At 43.6% G+C, this 17,781-nt stretch overlaps 1 protein-coding gene and 1 pseudogene across 1 annotated transcript in view; one reads left to right on the top strand and one right to left on the bottom strand.

Annotated features, from left to right (window-relative positions):
* Window positions 1–163: 163 nt before the first annotated feature.
* LONP2 (lon peptidase 2, peroxisomal) overlaps window positions 164–17,781 on the bottom strand; it is a 104,956-nt gene continuing 87,338 nt past the window's right edge. The window contains exons 10-13 of the mRNA XM_011952591.1: window positions 16,305–16,447; window positions 5,141–5,348; window positions 4,569–4,759; window positions 164–1,202 (exon numbers count right to left, since the gene is read on the bottom strand). Coding sequence (XP_011807981.1) covers window positions 981–1,202; window positions 4,569–4,759; window positions 5,141–5,348; window positions 16,305–16,447 — 764 coding nt within the window. The 3' untranslated portion in view covers window positions 164–980. The remainder of the gene's footprint in view (window positions 1,203–4,568; window positions 4,760–5,140; window positions 5,349–16,304; window positions 16,448–17,781) is intronic.
* On the top strand, window positions 15,805–16,186 carry LOC105519280 (annotated as a pseudogene).

A 17,781-nucleotide genomic window follows, 5' to 3' on the forward strand; every position in this document is an offset into this window, starting at 1 on the left:
GGCATCCAGGGCCAAGGTGCTTCTGTGAGGTGTGCCAGCATGTGCCACTCTGCTGGATACAAGCTATCATGTTCTGAGGGCTGCTTCCCTCTCAGCATAAGAAGGGGCTTCTGTTGGGATGTGTAAGCTTCTTCGTAGGGTCCACTTGAGTCTTTTCTTTTTTAGAGAGTCTTGCTCTGTCAGCCAGGCTGAAGTGCAATGGCGTGATCCCAGCTCAGTGCAATCTCCACCTCCTGGGTTCAGGCAATTCTTGTGCTTCAGCTTCCCGAGTAGCTGAGATTACAGGCACATGCCACTACGCCTGTATAATTTATTTTTTGTAGAGACAGAGTTTTGCCGTTGGCCAGGATGGTCTTGAACTCTTGGGCTCAGTGATCTGCCTGCCTCGACCTCCCACAGTGCTGGAATTACAGGTGTGAGCCATCACACCCTGTCTACTTGAATATATATATAGTCAAGAATAGTTGGCTATACTTTCATCTTTGCCCAGTTCTAAGTGATTGGTTTCAGGATCCAATAAACTCTACAGGTAAATCCATTAAGTAATGGTCTATACCAGTGGTTCCTTGACTGTCAGCAGAATTACCTGAAAGGCTTCTTAAAACAGATTTCTGCCCCCACCTCCCAGGATTTGATTCAGGCGGCCTGCTGTGGAGCCTGAGTGTACATTTCTAACAAGTTATCAGGTACTGCAGATGCTTCTGTTCTGGAGACTGTGCTGAGAACCACTATGCTCTCTCTTTCCAGGGACAGTAAGGATCCCACTAAAAACAAGACAAGAATTCGATTTTTATCAGTTTACTAAATCAACATCTTATGTTTCTGTACTAAACACTAGCCACTACTTGGTTTATTACTGTTGTGATTATGGTTACGAAACAGGAACATCTTGCATACCCCTAATGGTGCGAATAAAATCAACCGTGTCAGTACCTTTGAGCACTTCATAACTTAAAATTCTAAAAAGTTGAGATTTGGGCCTACAGTTTGCTATTTAACAGACCAGGTCTGGTCTTGACAGTAAAGCCACCGTCAAAAGCTGCATTAAGAACCTCATCCAGGCAGCTCGCTGTGACAAAACTTAAATCCTGTCGCACATTGCCTGGGATTCCCTCAAGGTCTTTTTCATTTCTCCGAGGAATAATGACTTGCTTCAGTCCCGCTCTGTGTGCCGCCAGCACTTTGTCTTTAATTCCACCCACCTGTAAGGAGAGAAAAACGTTTTTAGGGTTAATGATCACCCTGAAGCTGAAAGAAATCCTGACCCAGCTTGCTTTCACTGAATTTACTACTATTTTAAAACAGCCAAATCATCTTCCGTTTTGTTACAGTATGAGCTAGGAAAGCCAGGAAAAAGGTTGGTAAGTAGTGACCTTTTTAAAATGTTTCAATTGGTGTTGTATTAAAGACTGATGGGGGGGCGGATTTTAAATTGTTCATAGGTATGAGTTCCCCTTCTGTCAATGATTCTTTTTATAAATACTGTCAAAGTAAACACTGACATTCCAGGTGTCATCACAACTGTCTTGTCTTTAGGTTGATCTGAAAAAGCAGCACGTGATTCTGACCATGCATGAGCGCCGCTCCTGCAGAGCTTAGCTGTGTGCTGGGGTTACTTCCCTCTCTACAGGTTTAAAGCCAGGACTTTCGTGCTGGTTAATGAAGAAAACATATCCCCAAACTAGGCTCCTATGGTGGCTTTCAAACACGTCTACAATGGTCCCCTGGCTTGAATGTGGGCCAGGCTTTGTGACTTGGTAAGAAACAGAGTGTGGTAGGAGTGATGCTGTATGATCCCCACGGCTGAGTCACACAAAATGAGAGCTGCTGCCTGGATCTCTCTTGATCACCTGCCCTGGAGGTGGCCAGTTATCATGTCTGAGGTCACTCAAGCAGCCTATGGGCAGACCCATCAGGTGAGGACCTGGGGCCTCCTGCCACCAAACAAGACCAATTTGCCAGTTACATGAGTCAACCACCATGGAAGCAACTTCTCCAGCCTGTCAGCCCTCATGTGACTGTGGCCTGGCTGGAACCTAAACTGTAAGCCCAGAGACCCTGGGCCACAGGAACCCAGCTCAGCCTCTCCTTAATTCCTAGCCCACAGAAACATGGAGAGTATGAAGTATTCTTGCTTTGGAGTAATGTGTTGTGCAGCAATTGCTCATAAATACTGCTCTCAGTCACAGCACCCAGCACATGCAAGCCCTGGAGACAGCCCTCTGGGAGCACTCTGAGCATGTGTTCCAATTAAGACTGGTTGCTACAGGCCTTCCTGCCCCACTGGCATCTTTCAAGGTTTTCTTCATGCTGCTGAAGTACTCCTTCAAAATACCCTCTTCAAAAGAGTGTAAGATGAACTGATGCCTTGCATATTTGAAAATATTTGACTTTCACACTTGACTGATAGTAAGGCCATGCATACAAGACTAGATTTAAAACATTTTCCCTCACAGCTTTCGTTACTATTTTTTTTTTGAGACAGTCTCACTCTGTCACCCAAGCTAGAATGCAGTGGCACGATCTTGGCTCACTGCAACTTCCGCCTCCCAGGTTCAAGCGATTCTCCTGCCTCAGCCTCCCGAGTAGCTGGGATTACAGGCATGCGCCACCACATCTGGATAATTTTTTGTATTTTTAGTAGAGACAGGGTTTCACCATGTTGGCCAGACTGGTCTCAAACTCCTGACCTCAAGTGATCCACCCACCCTGGCCTCCCAAAGTGTTGGAGTTACAGGCGTGAGCCACCACACCCAGCCTCATTACTATTTTTAAAACAATTTTTTGTAGAGATGAAGTCTTACTATATTTCCCAGGCTGGTCTTGAACTCCTGGACTTAAGCTATCCTGTTTAGCCTCCCAAAGTGCTGGGATTACACACATCAGTCGCTGCGCCCGGCCCATTTTCCTCATAATTTTTAAGGTACTGCACATCCAGTGTCAGTGCTGAGGCCACTTTACCCTCAGTGATCTGAAAAGTCAAGAGGATGAAATGTTTTTCCTGGTTAGTAATGGTCCTTTCGATCTGAAGATGCCTAACTTTTAGGAAATGTTCAATTATTTCTTGGATAATTTGTTCCATTTCATCTTCCTGTTAGAACTCCTTTTAGATGTTGGAGTTCTAACAATTGTTAGAACAAATTGTTTTTCACTGTAGTTTTTTCCTGAATAATTCTCTGACCACTTTTAAATCTCAAAGCCCCGTCTTGTCCTCTGTTCTCCAAAGAGGTTTTCTCCAGCCTTCGCAGGCCTTTCCTTCAAGTGCTGCTGCTTTCCGTCCTGCCTCTTGTAATAGTCTGGAGCTGAAGGTGTACTCCAGGCCGCTGTGGCTCTCCTCTCCTGAGGCTTTGGAAGCCTTTACTTGGGCTACAATTTGCTCTGAGAGGGGACCAAGTAGAAAACCCATTTGTTCTACAGAGGTTCTAAGAATAGAAAAAAGTATCCGGGCGTGGTGGCGCACGCTTGTAATCCCAGCTAGTTGAGAGACTGAGGCAGAAGAATCACTTCAACTTGGGAGGCAGAGGTTGCAGTGAGCCAAGATTGTGCCACTGTACTCCAGCCTGGGCAACAGAGCCAGACTCCATCTCAATAGGAAAAAAAAGACTATTTCCTTTTTTTTCCTCATCTTGCTATGAACCTGCCAAAATCTTGTTGTAGACTAAATTGTTGTCTAGTCTATTGTAGACTAATACTGGCAACTAATAACTTAAAATCTAAATACTCTTAAGTTCTGTACATTTTATCACAATATTTTTATAAGCAGTTTAGGATCTGGAGCCTCAAGACCCCACATGTATAGAACCTTTTCAAAATGTAGTCATTAGATATGGTTAATCTTTATTAGAGTTTCCATTCTATACTAGCAAAGTTTTCTGCAGGGGGAGAGGAGGTCTCAAAGAAACTTCAAATTTAAGAAATGGGCTTAAAGCTTAAAAACAGCTACTATCCTATTTTGCACACGTGCTATATCTTTAACCATTTGTCAAGTAGAACAAGGCCTCAAATTTTCATGTGAACTGCCGGTATTTCTGATGACCACACTAATATTTTTTCCCTTAGCAAATCTTCTTAGAATGGAAAACATGGGCTGAATGCGGGGGCTCACGCCTGTAATCCCAGCACTTTGGGAGGTGGAGATGAGAGAACTGCATGAGGCCTGGAGTTTGAGACAAGCCTGGACAACACAGACAGACCCTGTCTCTATACAAAATAAAATAAATTAGCTGAGCATGGTGGCGTGCTCCTATAGTCCCAACTATTTGGGAGACAGACAGGAGGATCGCTTGAGCCCAGGAGTTGGAGGCTACAGTGAGCTACAATCACACCACTGCACTCCAGCCTGGGCAACAGAGTGAAACCTATTTCAAAAAAAAAAAGCAGGGAAAATGTGAAAAACTGTCAGTTTTTATTTGATCAAAATTTTAAAATATGAATTAGTTACAGGTATAAAAATTTAATATATACTTAAAACCAAGGTTTTCATAGAAGGCAAAACCCCTATTTAAAAATAATATTAATTTTAAAAAATTAAATTAAAAAACCATATAAATTGGTTTTTTCATACTTACTGGAAGAACAAGACCTCTCAGTGTAATTTCTCCAGTCATGGCTACATCTGAACGTACCAGCCGCCCACTAAAAAGTGAGGCAAGACAGGTTACTATGGTAACTCCCGCAGATGGTCCATCTTTTGTGACAGCTCCAGCTGGGAAGTGCAGATGGATGTCTGTGTTGTCAAGAAGATCAAAACTTCCAAAAGCTTTAAAAAGGAAAAAAGGACTTTAATGTAGAAAAATTACACCTGTTTTTCTCCTAAAAAAAAAAGTCACAAACAAAAGTGAATATTTAGGGTAAATGAATTCTTCAAAATATTAGTGGAGAGTACAATTTGAGTGAGGGTCTAGAAGAACAGTTCCACTCTAAGTCGGATTAAAACAAAATAAACCTTTTGAATTAGTTTCTAGTTCAGGCACTAGTCAAATAGTCCTGAAATGGGAACTAGAATTTCCACAGGGGTTCAAAAGCAACGGTGTGTACTTCGCTAGATGCGTAACTAGCAGTCTCGAGCTCACGCCAGTCTCCACCATGGAATAGTGTCACCTCCTGGGTCATGCCTGCCTGGCCGGGTGCAGGCTCCTACCGTTAGTCAGCTGGTACTTCTTTGCGTTGCTGCGCAGCCAGCTGATAGCGAGGTGGGCGGACTCCTTCATCACGTCCCCGAGCTGGCCGGTCAGAGTTAACTGGCCCTCGCCATCCATTCGACTCGCCTCCACGAACATGATTTCTCCACCTAAGGGAGTCCAAGCCAAACCTATTGCTACTCCTGGCTGACTCAAACGCTGAGATACCTTGAAAGAAGAAGAATGATCAGAGTTGGGCTGGCAAATGCCGAAGTGTTTGCAGGTGACTGATACCACACAATCCTGCAAGAGTCGGCTGATTCCACAGAGGACTTCAGCCACTTACCTCAAAGTCCTTGTTACCTAACATCATTCTGAGTCACATTCAGCACTTACTCTCTGGCTTTCTGCCAGGAGAAAGACCTAAACTTCCTCTTTGACATTTATCAGAAGCAATTTTACCTTAAAACATATGTAAATAACTTTGCTTTTTATGAGCCAGATCTAGTTACACATGCCCTAGTTTTCAAGGAATAAACCCAATAGTTTTATCTAAGTGTCTTTATTGGGTTTCACCATGTTGGCCAGGCTAGTCTTGAACTCCTGACCTCAAGTGATCTGCCTCCTCGGCCTCCCAAAGTGTTGGGATTACAAGCATTAGCTCCCGGGTAGATGGAACTACAGGCACCCACGACCATGCCCAGCTAATTTTTGTATTTTTTTGTAGAGATGGGGTTTCACAATGTTGCCCAGGCTGGTCTTGAACTCCTGGGCTTGAGCAATCTTCCCATCTTGGCCTCCTAAATTGCTGGGATTGCAGGCATGAGCCACCATGCCCGGCCAAGATCTTACTGATTACCATGTTGCTTCAAGAAGCCAAGCCAGGCCGGGCGTGGTGGCTCAAGCCTCTAATCCCAGCACTTTGGGAGGCCGAAACGGGCGGATCACGAGGTCAGGAGATCGAGACCATCCTGGCTAACACAGTGAAACCCCGTCTCTACTAAAAAATACAAAAAAACTAGCCGGGCGAGGTGGCGGGCGTCTGTAGTCCCAGCTACTCGGGAGGCTGAGGCAGGAGAATGGCGTAAACCTGGGAGGCGGAGCTTGCAGTGAGCTGAGATCGGGCCACTGCACTCCAGCCTGGGCGACAGAGCGAGACTCCGTCTCAGAAAAAAAAAAAAAAAAAAGAAGCCAAGCCAGTTTCCAGTATTCCTCATTTGCTGGAGAGTCTTGGTACTTTGGGCAGAAGCAACTGGTAAATTGTTAATTGGAAGGGTAGGTGGTATACATAATTACGTATAGCCAAACTTAGGGCATCTAGGCTTACAATTACTATCCTGACTTGATAACAAGTGTTCTGATATTAACCTGAAAATGGGAATAATGCCAAATTTGTGTAACTTAACATCTACATATACGGGGGGGGAACTGAAGTTACTATCAAACCTGGAATCTCTATGATCAAGGCTAACAGTGGTTATCTAAGAAGCAAAGGACCTACAATTCTTAGACTTGGAGTCATATTCTTTAAGGACGTGTTCTGAAACTGTAACAATCAAGCATCTGGTTTCCATGTATTTCTCCCTCAGAAATGATGAAGTACAAGTAAATATGAAGGTATAGGATAAGACACATGCTGCTTTCTTGCTCTTGAATGGAGACAGTTTTCCAGCCATCTTAACCCCTTTACACAAAACAATTTGTGTTTTACAGCAAATAAGCGACTCAACATAATTTCAATATGGTGTTTATCTACCAGTACTTTCCTTTCAGCTTCTAGTCCCATGACAGGTTTGTGAAGTCATCAGTTACATTAGCCAAGACAGGCCTCGACTTGAAGTCTAGAATGTTTTTCCCACTATATGCCAAAGTAGAATGTGGGTATCTCAGGGTCATTTTTGTTGTTCAATTTCCCACCTGTACAATTGTTATGATTCAGTTTCCTTTTGTGTCTAATAAATCTTGTTCCATGAAATGATCAATTTCTTCTGAAATAATTCTATCAATAAGGTAAATATGCAGATTAAGGAAGAATTTAATCTAAGTAAAAATCTAAAAATAGAATGTGTCTTCTAATGTATGATTGCATTCTTAATACATCAATGCTGTTAGTTTTTAAGGAACATTTGGAGTATCTAATCATTGACAATTTCATACTACTCTTCCCTCTTAAAAATAGTGATATTTGATTGAAATCGTAAGTATGCACAACTCTTTGTGACCCTTTCAAGCCTAGACCAACATGTATAGACCCATCAGAGGGACCCATATTTGACATTCATTCAACGGTCTTTTCCAAGCATCCTGATGCAGGCTCTGTTACAGGCCATGGGGACATAAGCATGAATACCTCCCGGCACTGAGAGACTAAAGGCATCAGACACAGGAGCAGTTATACTCCAGTGTGGGGAGCCCTGAAGAGGCAAGGTTCCCTCCCTGTCTGGAGAGAAGACACAGGTGTCACAGGGGAGGCTGAGTCTTAAAATACGAGTAGGAGTTTGCCAGCAGATGCCAAGGAATGGAGATATGAAGAATTTTGTAGGTCTTCTTTCCAAGGACAAGCCCGGCGTCACGTGAGACACAGAACCTAAGCTGTCAAATTGCTGTGGTGTGCAGGTTACCCTGTAGTGGTGTTCACACCATCAACTGGTTTCTTTTGTAGCTCACAGAGCACTTTGAATGCTCCTGTCAGGGCTGTCACCACAGAAGTGATCCATCTGGCAACCTCTTTAAAGTCTTAGTACTGAGATCCCAAGTCTTGAATTCATGAATATTTGATTTTTCTAGTTGTAGATTTGTTTCAGTAGCATTCAGAAATGGGAAGAGCAGATTCTACATCCCTCGGAGAGGTGCTGGGGTCCACCACTGTCATCTCTTAAGCAGCATTAAGCAGCCCCAGGCTGGCCTGACACTTGCATTGCTGAGAACCAGCTGCTCTCCAATCCTTCCAGTAAGGCCTTTTCTTGGCACAACGGCGGATTCCTGTGGGGGCCTGGGACCAGACTGAACGTGCAGCATCAGTGCTGCCCTCAACAGGTGGCACAGCAGGTTTATATGGAGCAGAATGGAGAAGTAATTTACTACCATGATTCTTTGGGGGCATTTAGTTGGTGTTTACACTCGTTCTCAGTTCTAGCAGCTGAGTTTGTTTGCTTGAAAGGCAAGCATGATGACAGAATCTCCTGGAATTCGCTTCTGGATGCATTCTATTCAGGAGGCTTTAAAGTGTCTTCATGTCTATCCTCTTCTTCATTATTTTCTCAGAGCAAGTAACCTTTAGACAAGGGCTTTTCATACACCATGGTCAGAAGCCAACACTGAGGCTTTTATATGAGGTGGGGGACACTTGAAAACATGAGAGTCAGGAATAATGAAATGACAGAATCCTGTCCCCAACCAGGTATACTGATCCTTTGTCCCTTTGGAGGTGCCTAATGTCCATTCCTTTTCCTAAAACCAGCCTGATTTCCTGCAGTGACCTACTCTTTCCATGCAGGCTCCCTGAGGCAGAAAACTCAGGATTCTGTCTCCCAGTGAGAGAGTGAAAGGGCACAGCCAGGGACTGAGGAGGTGCCCAGGCCCACCTACTCGCGTGGCCCCTCCTCGGATTCGGGGCAGTTCTGAGTCTTGCCATGATAGCACATGCAGCGTGAGCGATGCCTAGGCTTCCTGGGGACACCTGCACCCACTCCTGCTCCTCCCCACTTTTTTTTGTAGTAACGTTTATTTTTATTTTACTTTTAAAACATGCACTTAATTGATCTTGTTTCTGTAGGAAACTTTATGTATTTTGAAAAGGTGACCTATGACACTGTTCCTAAATTTGAAATCTAGGCTAAGTTCCTGGAACCCATTTGATATGGTTTGGATCTGTGTCTCCACCAAATCTCATGTTGAACTATAATCCTCAGCGTTGGAGGTGGGGCCTGGTGGGAGGTGACTGGATCATGTAGGCAAATTTCTCATGAATGGTTTAGCCCCATCCCCTTGGTACTGTCCTCGCAATAGTGAGTGAGTTCTCACGGGAGGTGGCTGTTTAAAAGTGTGTGGCCACCTCTCCTCCTGTACTCTCTTGCTCCTGCTCTGGCCACATGATATGCCTGCTCCCCCTTCACTTTCTGCCAAGAACTGGAAGTTTCCCGAGGTCTCCCCAGAAGCTGATGCTGGAGCTATTTATTTATTTATTTTTGAGATGGAGTCTCACTCTGTGCCTCAAGCTGGAGTGCAGTGGCATGATCTTGGCTCATTGCAACCTCCGCCTCATGGGTTCAAGTGATTGTTCTGCCTCGGCCTCCCAAGTACTGAGACTACAGGTGTGCGCCACCACGCCTGGATAATTTTTGTATTTTTAGTAGAGATAGGGTTTCACCATATTGGCGAGGCTGGTCTCGAACTCCTGACCTTGTGATCCGCCTGCCTTGGCCTCCTGAAGTGCTGGGATTACAGGCGTGAGCCACCGCACCTGGCCTGATGCTGGAGCTCTACAGGCTCTGATTCCTGTAGAGCCTTCAGAACCGTGAGCCAATTAAACCTCTTTTCTTTATAAATTACCCAATCTCAGGTAGTTCTTTTTTTTTTTTTTGAGACAGTTTTCATTCTGTCACCCAGACTGCAGTGCAATGGTGTGATCACAGCTCACTGCAGCCTCAACCTTCTGGGCTCAGGTGATCCTCCCACCTCAGCCTCCCGGGTAATATTTTGTGTTTTTTGTAGAGACTGGGTCTCACTTTGCTGCCCAGGTTGGTCTTGAACTCAAGCAATCCACCCACCTTGGCCTCCCAAAGTGCTGGGATTTACAGGCATGAGCCACTGTGCCTGGTCTCAGGTATTTTTTTTATAGGAATGCAAGAATGAACTAATCCACTGTTTTTCAATCTGTTTAGGGAATACTAAAGGATATTATTAATGAATAAAAGTGTGCCTTCTTACCTTACCTCCCAACTGTCAGTTTGCTAGGTCAGTAACATTTTTTGACAATAATATATTTTTGTAGATTCATCTTCGATGAAAGTAAAAAAGTAGTAAGTGGTGGTATAAGGTTATTAACTATGTACAAAATTTGGATTAGAAAAACAGTGGGGATTTTTTGGTGATTGGGGATAGGTCTCTTTAGGGAGTATGGTAGTTGCAGAAATTAGTATTTGTTTATTCTTTTTTAGTATTACTGGGCAATATGGTGGGTACACTGACTCACCAAATTCGAACTCTGTGATAACGTGCACATGCTTACCACCATTTATCAGAGGAAGACATCAAGCTCAAGGAGACTGAGTTTATGATTTAGTGAGTAAGAGGCTGCCTTGCTAGTTTCAGGCCTTATTCTTCTACCCTTCTGAGCCCCTGCTTATGGCAGCTGGCACTTTCTCCTCACTGTCTCTGACATTCAGGAAGAGTCTAAACACTGCTCCTTCCTATCTGCCCCAGCCCCTGCTATCACCCTGGGTGTCTTCAGTGAAAGCATGATGCTCACCCAAAACCTGGCTTCTCAGTTCTTTAAATGCCTCCTGAACTCAGCCACCCTCTTCCAGGTACTTATCACCAACCGAAACCATACTACCTCTGAAACCCCTGACCATCATTTCTTATCCTTCTAGCTCGCCTGTACTCAAGCCATGAACTCCAGCACATTCCCATCATACAGCAGCTCTGCCCTAGCTTCACTCCTCTCTTGTGCAGCCCACACACGTTAGCCCCATCATTGTAATCTCTTCCTTATAAATAACTCAATATTTTTGTCCCTTTCTACATAATACCTTGCAAAAAGTATCCCTTCTCCCATCAAAAGCCATTTCCTCACTGGTGCTTTGGATCCCACCCCCTCTCACTTTCCTGGAGACTGTTTCTATCGTACCACTGCTCTGTCCTGCAACATCAGTCCTGTGCTCTCTACTGGATTACTCTTAGCAGCAGCTACTATTTTGAAAACATTCTCCCTTTGACATCCATATTCTCTTCTAGCTGCCTCATTTCTCTGCAACTGTTTACAGCCAAACTTCTAAAGAGCTGCCTACACACTAATTCTACTTCCTCGCCTCCCATTCTTCAACATACTCCAATTCCTACCATCCCCACCACTCCTTCCTTGTGAAATCTCTTTCAAGGTCACCAACAACCTGCATGCCATCAAATCCAATACACATTTGTTCTGACCTTGATCTTCTTTGATCTCGCAAACAGTAAACACATTTTGATGTCCCTTCTTTCTTGAAATATTCTCCTCTTCTGTCTCTATGGCAGCACAACATCCTGGTTTTCCTCTTCCCTGAAGGCTTGTTCCTTCCCAGTCCCTTTTTGTTTTTCCTGACTTCTTTGTTGGCTCCTCTTCTCTCTATATGATCCCTAAATAATGCTGTACTTCAGGGCTTGCTTCTAGGCTACCTGCTTTTTTATGTCTCCTTTTTTCTTAGGTGATGTCAAAGCCTCAATTTCTGGGGCTCTAAATATCCTCTATTTTCTGATAACTCTATAATCTATATCTCCATCTTGGGTCTTTCCTCGGAGCAATAGATCTGAATGTCCAAATATCTCTACTTCTATGCCTCGCCGATATTTCAAACTTTTATTTTATTTTTTTGAGACAGGGTCTTGTTCTGTCGCTCAGGCTATAGTGCAGTGGCGTGATCTTGGCTCACTGCATCCTCTGTCTCCCAGGCTCAAGTGATCCTCCCACCTCAGCCTCCCAAGTAGTTGTGACTACAGGCGTGAACCACCACACCCAGCTAATTTTTGTATTTTTTGTAGAGAAGGGATTTTGCCATGTCACCCAGGCTGGTCTTGAACTCCAGGACTCAAGCAATCCACCTGCCTCAGCCTCCCAAAGTGCTGGGATTACAGGCATGAGCCACCGCGCCTGGCCTGGATATTTCAACGTTAACGTGTTCAAAAGAGCCCCCAGTTTTCTTTGCAGCACTCCCTCCCCATCTCCCTCCCCCCGTCTTCCTCATCTCAGTAAACGGCACTACTACACACATACCCTGTCACTCTGGCCAGAAACCTGTAAGTCCCTTTTGATAACTGTTTCCTTCATTCCCCAATTGTTACCCATCAGCATGTCTACTTCTACCTCTAAAACAGACGTCAGATATAGCTAGAGTAGTTACTGTCTATCTCAGTACCACCGTTTGTTTTCTCTATAGCATCAACTTCAATTTGTGATTATTTGCTTACCTGTCGATTTTTTTTTCCTGCACTAAAGTGGGATCCATGAAGGCAGACATCATACTTTGCTTATTTACTACTGTATTGCCAGAAGCACATGTTAGGTCCTTAATAGGTATTTATTAAATGAATGAAACTCTTTCTAGAAGAAACCACAGACCCTAGACTGTAATTTACCCTAAGGGAGAATATAGGCATTTAGACAAAAAAAGGTATCTGCTGGGTTTGGTGGCTCATGCCTGTAATTCCAGCACTTTGGGAGGCTGAGGCAGGCGGATGGCTTAAGCTCAGGAGTTTGACACCAGTCTAGGACAACATGGTGAAACCCCATCTCTACAAAAAAATACAGAAAAAATTAGCTGGGTATGGTAGCACACGCCTGTGGTCCCAGCTACTCAGGAGGCTGAGGTGGGAGAATAGCTTGAGTCCAGGAGGTGGAGGTTGCAGTGAGCTATGATCATGCCACTGCATTCCAACCTAGGTGACAGAGTGAGACCTCATCTCAAAAAATAAAAAGTAAAAACAAACAAATGAAAGGTATCTTATAACATCTTGCGAACACCTCAACATGTATTCCAATATTCCTAGTATAACCTCTCTTCAGATTCTTTGCCTAGGAAAGCACAAAGAAATAGAGAAATAAGACTGGCCACTTGTGAAGCGCAAAGAACAGAGGCCCTGCTCAGGTCCACCTGTGAGCTCTCTGCAAAGAACAGAGGCCCTGCTCAGGTTGCATGTGACGTTTTTCTAGAGTAATAGAGCACTAGGTTTGGAGTTGGTCAGACCTAGAACCAAATCTCATTTCTGGCATAAGTTGTGTCTTCTCTCGAGTTATTTAAATACTCTAAGCCTGTTTCCTCAACTGTTATTGGAAAGACAACGATGACTGAGGATTAAATGATCACTTGTGGAGGGCCTTGCACAGCGCCTGACGCCAAGAGATACAAAAATGGTAGTGGTCAACAAGTTGAGCCCAGCCTCTCCCATTCCAAAACAGAGCACTAGAGTTGGTAAGAATATGAATGAGAATCTGATGTAGAGCAGATGCCTTTTAAAAAAACTCTAATATATCACTGCCACTCTTTTCTAGCAGCCAAGGGCAGGAATTATCTTGACCTGACAGGGTGCTGTAGAAGGGGAGAAAGAATAATGGACTTGGAATAAGCTGACCTGAGTCTCAATTCCAACTCTACCAACTGCACTTTATGTGAATTTGTACAACTCATTTAATCTCTTTAAACTTTTCCCTTGTATGTAAAATGGAATTATACTCCTAGCACAGTGACAGCCCTCATGGACAAGAAAGAAATGTTCTGTAAGTCTTAATTTTATAGACACAAAAGCAGAGGTAGACTGTGTGGTTAAGTAATTTGGGGCTGGTGGTCATCAGACCCCAGGTAGAGACAGACCCCAGGCTACAGGGTGAGTTCTCATTTTCAAGCATGAAAAAAATGAACACAATGTTCCCAACACTCAAACACCATGTCAGGCCTCTGAGCCCAAGTTAAGCCATCATATCCCCTGTGATCTGCATGTATACAACCAGATGGCCTGGAGCAAGTGAAGAATCACAAAAGACGTGAAAATGGTCGGTTCCTGCCTTAACTGATGACGTTCCACTATTGTGATCTGTTCCTGCCCCACCTTAACTGAGCGATTAACCTTGTGAAATTCCTTCTCCTGGCTCAGAAGCTCCCCGATTAATCTTGTGAAATTCCTTCTCCTGGCTCAGAAGCTCCCCAACTGAGTACCTTGTAACCCCCGCCCCTGCCAGCAAGAGAACAACCCCCTTTGACTGTAATTTTCCACTACCCACCCAAATCCTATAAAACAACCCCACCCCTATCTCCCTTCACTGCCTCTTTTTGGACTCAGCCCACCTGCACCCAGGTGAAATAAACAGCCTTGTTGCTCACACAAAGCCTGGCTGGTGGGCTCTTCACATGGACGCATGTGACACACCACGTCTTCCATTCTAAGATGCTATTAATAAAAGACAAAATGGCTACTGGAGTCTTTCTGCAGACTCTCGTTGGTAAAAGTGTTACTACGTAAAGCTCACATGCTACAAGGAAACTAAGGTTCTCTGATGCTAACCATGAGAGCTGGTAAGCAATGTTTATAAAATTTCTCATTTCTGTTCTCTTGGCTCTTTCTCTGCTAATGCTCCAGGAATGTCAGCAATGCTCCCAAACTTAACATCAGCAGAAATGGCTGGGCAAGAGGGGTATATGCAACAGAGACATGCATTAATCTTTTGCCTTTATTTGCTGCTCTAGTTTAAATCCTCAAAGAACTGTTGGAATGTAGTTTTCTGGAAGCCTAGAGAAAAAGGCCATCGGCCATGCAGGAGTCAAAACCTGTTTGTGTCTTCACTCTCAAAGTCACTGGATCCTCCCAGAACCAGAAAGCGGGTTTTGTTCACTTTCTCAATCAACAATGTTTTGCTCAAGTTCTTTCAACACTTCAAAATTCAAATCCATGATATCTTAAGAATTCAAATAATCCAAAACAATGCTTCTGATTCTATTGTTCAAGTCCAGATTTACTGTCAAGAGTAAACAAGTTCTATTCTTGTAACTGAGAGCTCTGAGAGAGGCTCATTAGCTTTAATGACCAGCTTAGAGTTTAAATGGATAAACAAGACAGGCTTGGGGGCTATTTCTCATCAACTCAGTTGTAAGAACTTGAGGAAAACCTATCTACTGGTAATGATTTCAAATGTTAGATGGAGAGATTATCTTCTGCATAATTTATCAGATTTATTTTCTGAAAATATTTTTTCCTTAAACTGATAAGGAGGTGATGATAAAGCTAAATTCAATAGTATAATACAAACATTTTTATAGTAACCAATCTATGAAGGCTCATCTAAGCACCTTATAAATTATTTCACAACACCCTTAACAGTTATATTCTAACATCTATTTCCATCAGTTGCCTCAACTCAGTCTTGGCGCTCAGGCCTTCTGCTGTGAGGTATAGTTAGGAGAGAAAGATGAAAACAGGGCCAGACCTGCATGTGGGTTTAACCCTAAAGGAACTATTAACAATGGGACAACAGGTTCCTGAAAGATGTCATCTGGGTCTGCACTAGCACAGTCTGAAGCTAAGCTATGCTCATGTTTCCAGACCTGTATCAGGTTGATTCTCCGCCTCTTCCCCCAAGCCCTTGATAGCACAAAGAAATCCCTCATTAAAGTACACATACGAATATGGAATTTTTCTAAGGAGAAGAGTCAGAGGCATTGTTCTTAAAAAGGAACTGAATGGTAGAGAATAAAATGAGACTGGGGTTCTAAAAAAGGATATGGCTGGGATCTCTGGCTCCTGGCAACAGTCATATTATCACATTAAGCAGTAAAACGCAATACCATACAGAAATAAAGTTTCCATCTTAAGGCAAAATTCAGCCTCTGGAAACACCCAATTCTACTTCTCTATTAAGCAACCACCTGAGAGAACCAGTGAGTACCAACCAAAAAAAGGAGAATGGAGCGAGACTCGCCGAGCCGCAGACCCTGAGATGTGGATCTTTGTGAAGACCCTCACAGGCACGACCATCGCCCTTGAGGTCGAGCCCAGTGATGCCACTGAGAATGCCAAAGTCAAAATTCAAGACAAGTAGGGCATCCTACCTGACCAGCAGTGTCTGATCATTTGAGGGCAAACAGCTGCAGGATGGCCGCACTCTCTCAGACTACAACATCCAGAAAGAGTCCACCCTGCACCTGATGCTGCGCCTGCGAGGTGGCATTACGGAGCCTTCCCTCTGCCACCTTGCCCAGAAATACAACTGTGACAAGATGATCTGCCACAAGAGCTGTGCTCGCCTGCGCCCCCATGCTGTCAACTATTGCAAGAAGTGTGGCCACACCAACAACCTACGTCCCAAAAAGGTCAAATAAGGCTCTTCCTTCCCCAGAGGGCAACCTCCTGCCCAGGCCCTGTGGCCCTGGGGCCTCAGTAAAGTGTTCCTTTCATTGACTGGAGCAAAAAGCAAAGAAAAAAAAAGAAATTGATCACCTCCATTTCATACATCGGGGGCCCAAGGATGTCTTTCAGAGCATGGAAATCAATCAAAATCGGCATTTCAGGTGGTAGAGCCAAGTCAGTAGTGTCACTGATAGATTCAGGTTTTTCATCTTCTAAGATGTGTTCTCTGCAACCTAAACGAAAAAAAAAAAATGTATTTAGAAGTTCTAAGACATTTGCAGGCTGGAAAATTCACTAGCAGTAAATATCAAACAAAAGCCCAGTCAGTGGACCTCAAAAGTTCAGTCACTTTTATGCATTTATCAAGGCACAGACATTCACCTGCATATCTGTGGCATGCAGGTGAAATAATTTGTCTTTCAAGAGCTCACTGAGGGTGGTATTTGCAATTGCCTTGTTCAATTACTTTTACTTGCTTATTGTCTATCTCCCCCATTAAAGTGTAAGTTCCAGAAGGGAAACAACTTTGCCTGTCCTTTTTGACCATTATATTCTTAAGAACAATTCCCAGCACTGTTCAACTTAATGGCCTACAGCTAGGCCAAAGACTGAAGAGCTAAATGCAGTAGGTTACTTTGCATTCTGTGATCTAACAATTCTCTGTTCCATCAGAATAACTCACGGCTTGTGACAAACTTTTCAAGTCCCTCTTCAGAGGAGTCTGATCAGTCTCCCCTCCTCTCTTCTCTCCACACCCGCCCCACTTTTCTTTTCTTTTTTTTTTTTTTGAGACAGGGTCTAGTGTAGTAGTGTTAACACAGCTCATGCTGCCTTGACCTCCTGGGCTCAAGCGATCCTCCCTCCTTGGCCTCCCAAAGTGCTGTGATTACAGACATGAGTTGCTGCACCTGGTCAGGTGTTCTGTTTTCTAATGGGCAATGTAAACCTGGACGTGATGGAACCCATGTAAGCAGTGCCTCTTTTGTAAGCATATAGCTTAACTCTAAGGTTATCATTTTCTAATAAATAAATATAATTGGCAGTGCCAGGGTAAGAGAATACAAAGACTGGTTTGAAATCCCTGTAATAATGGGCCATCTCCTTTATCTGCCTATAAGCCCTGCATGGCTGATATCTTGTCCAAATATTGACTCATTTTGGTTTGGACCTAGACATACAAGGAGCAGGACCCAGGTGACTTATCAGACCACCTTCTGTATCAATCTTTGTAATTCCAGTTCAAGTAATGAAAAATATTACATAATCTGTGGCCAGAAACCAAAAACGGGGAGTAGAGGTTTTAAAACTGCAGGAAATACCTGGCTGTATTCGATCTCATTCCCAGCTTTTTCTTTTAGTTTGTCATAATTGTTCTAACTTCTTGTCTCATGAAGTGTTTTGTTTTAAAATCTTTCATTACCTTTTTTTTAACATACTATTCCTTCTGAAAGTGATTGCTTTATATATTAATACGCACATATAGTAATTATGCAGTTATCTAACATTGTCTGTCTATATTGTTTGAGATGGAATCTTGCTCTGTCACCCAGGCTGGAGTGCAGTACCT

Source organism: Colobus angolensis, unplaced genomic scaffold (genome assembly GCF_000951035.1).
Source record: "Colobus angolensis palliatus isolate OR3802 unplaced genomic scaffold, Cang.pa_1.0 Scaffold343, whole genome shotgun sequence".
In the NCBI taxonomy this organism is placed as follows: domain Eukaryota; kingdom Metazoa; phylum Chordata; class Mammalia; order Primates; family Cercopithecidae; genus Colobus; species Colobus angolensis.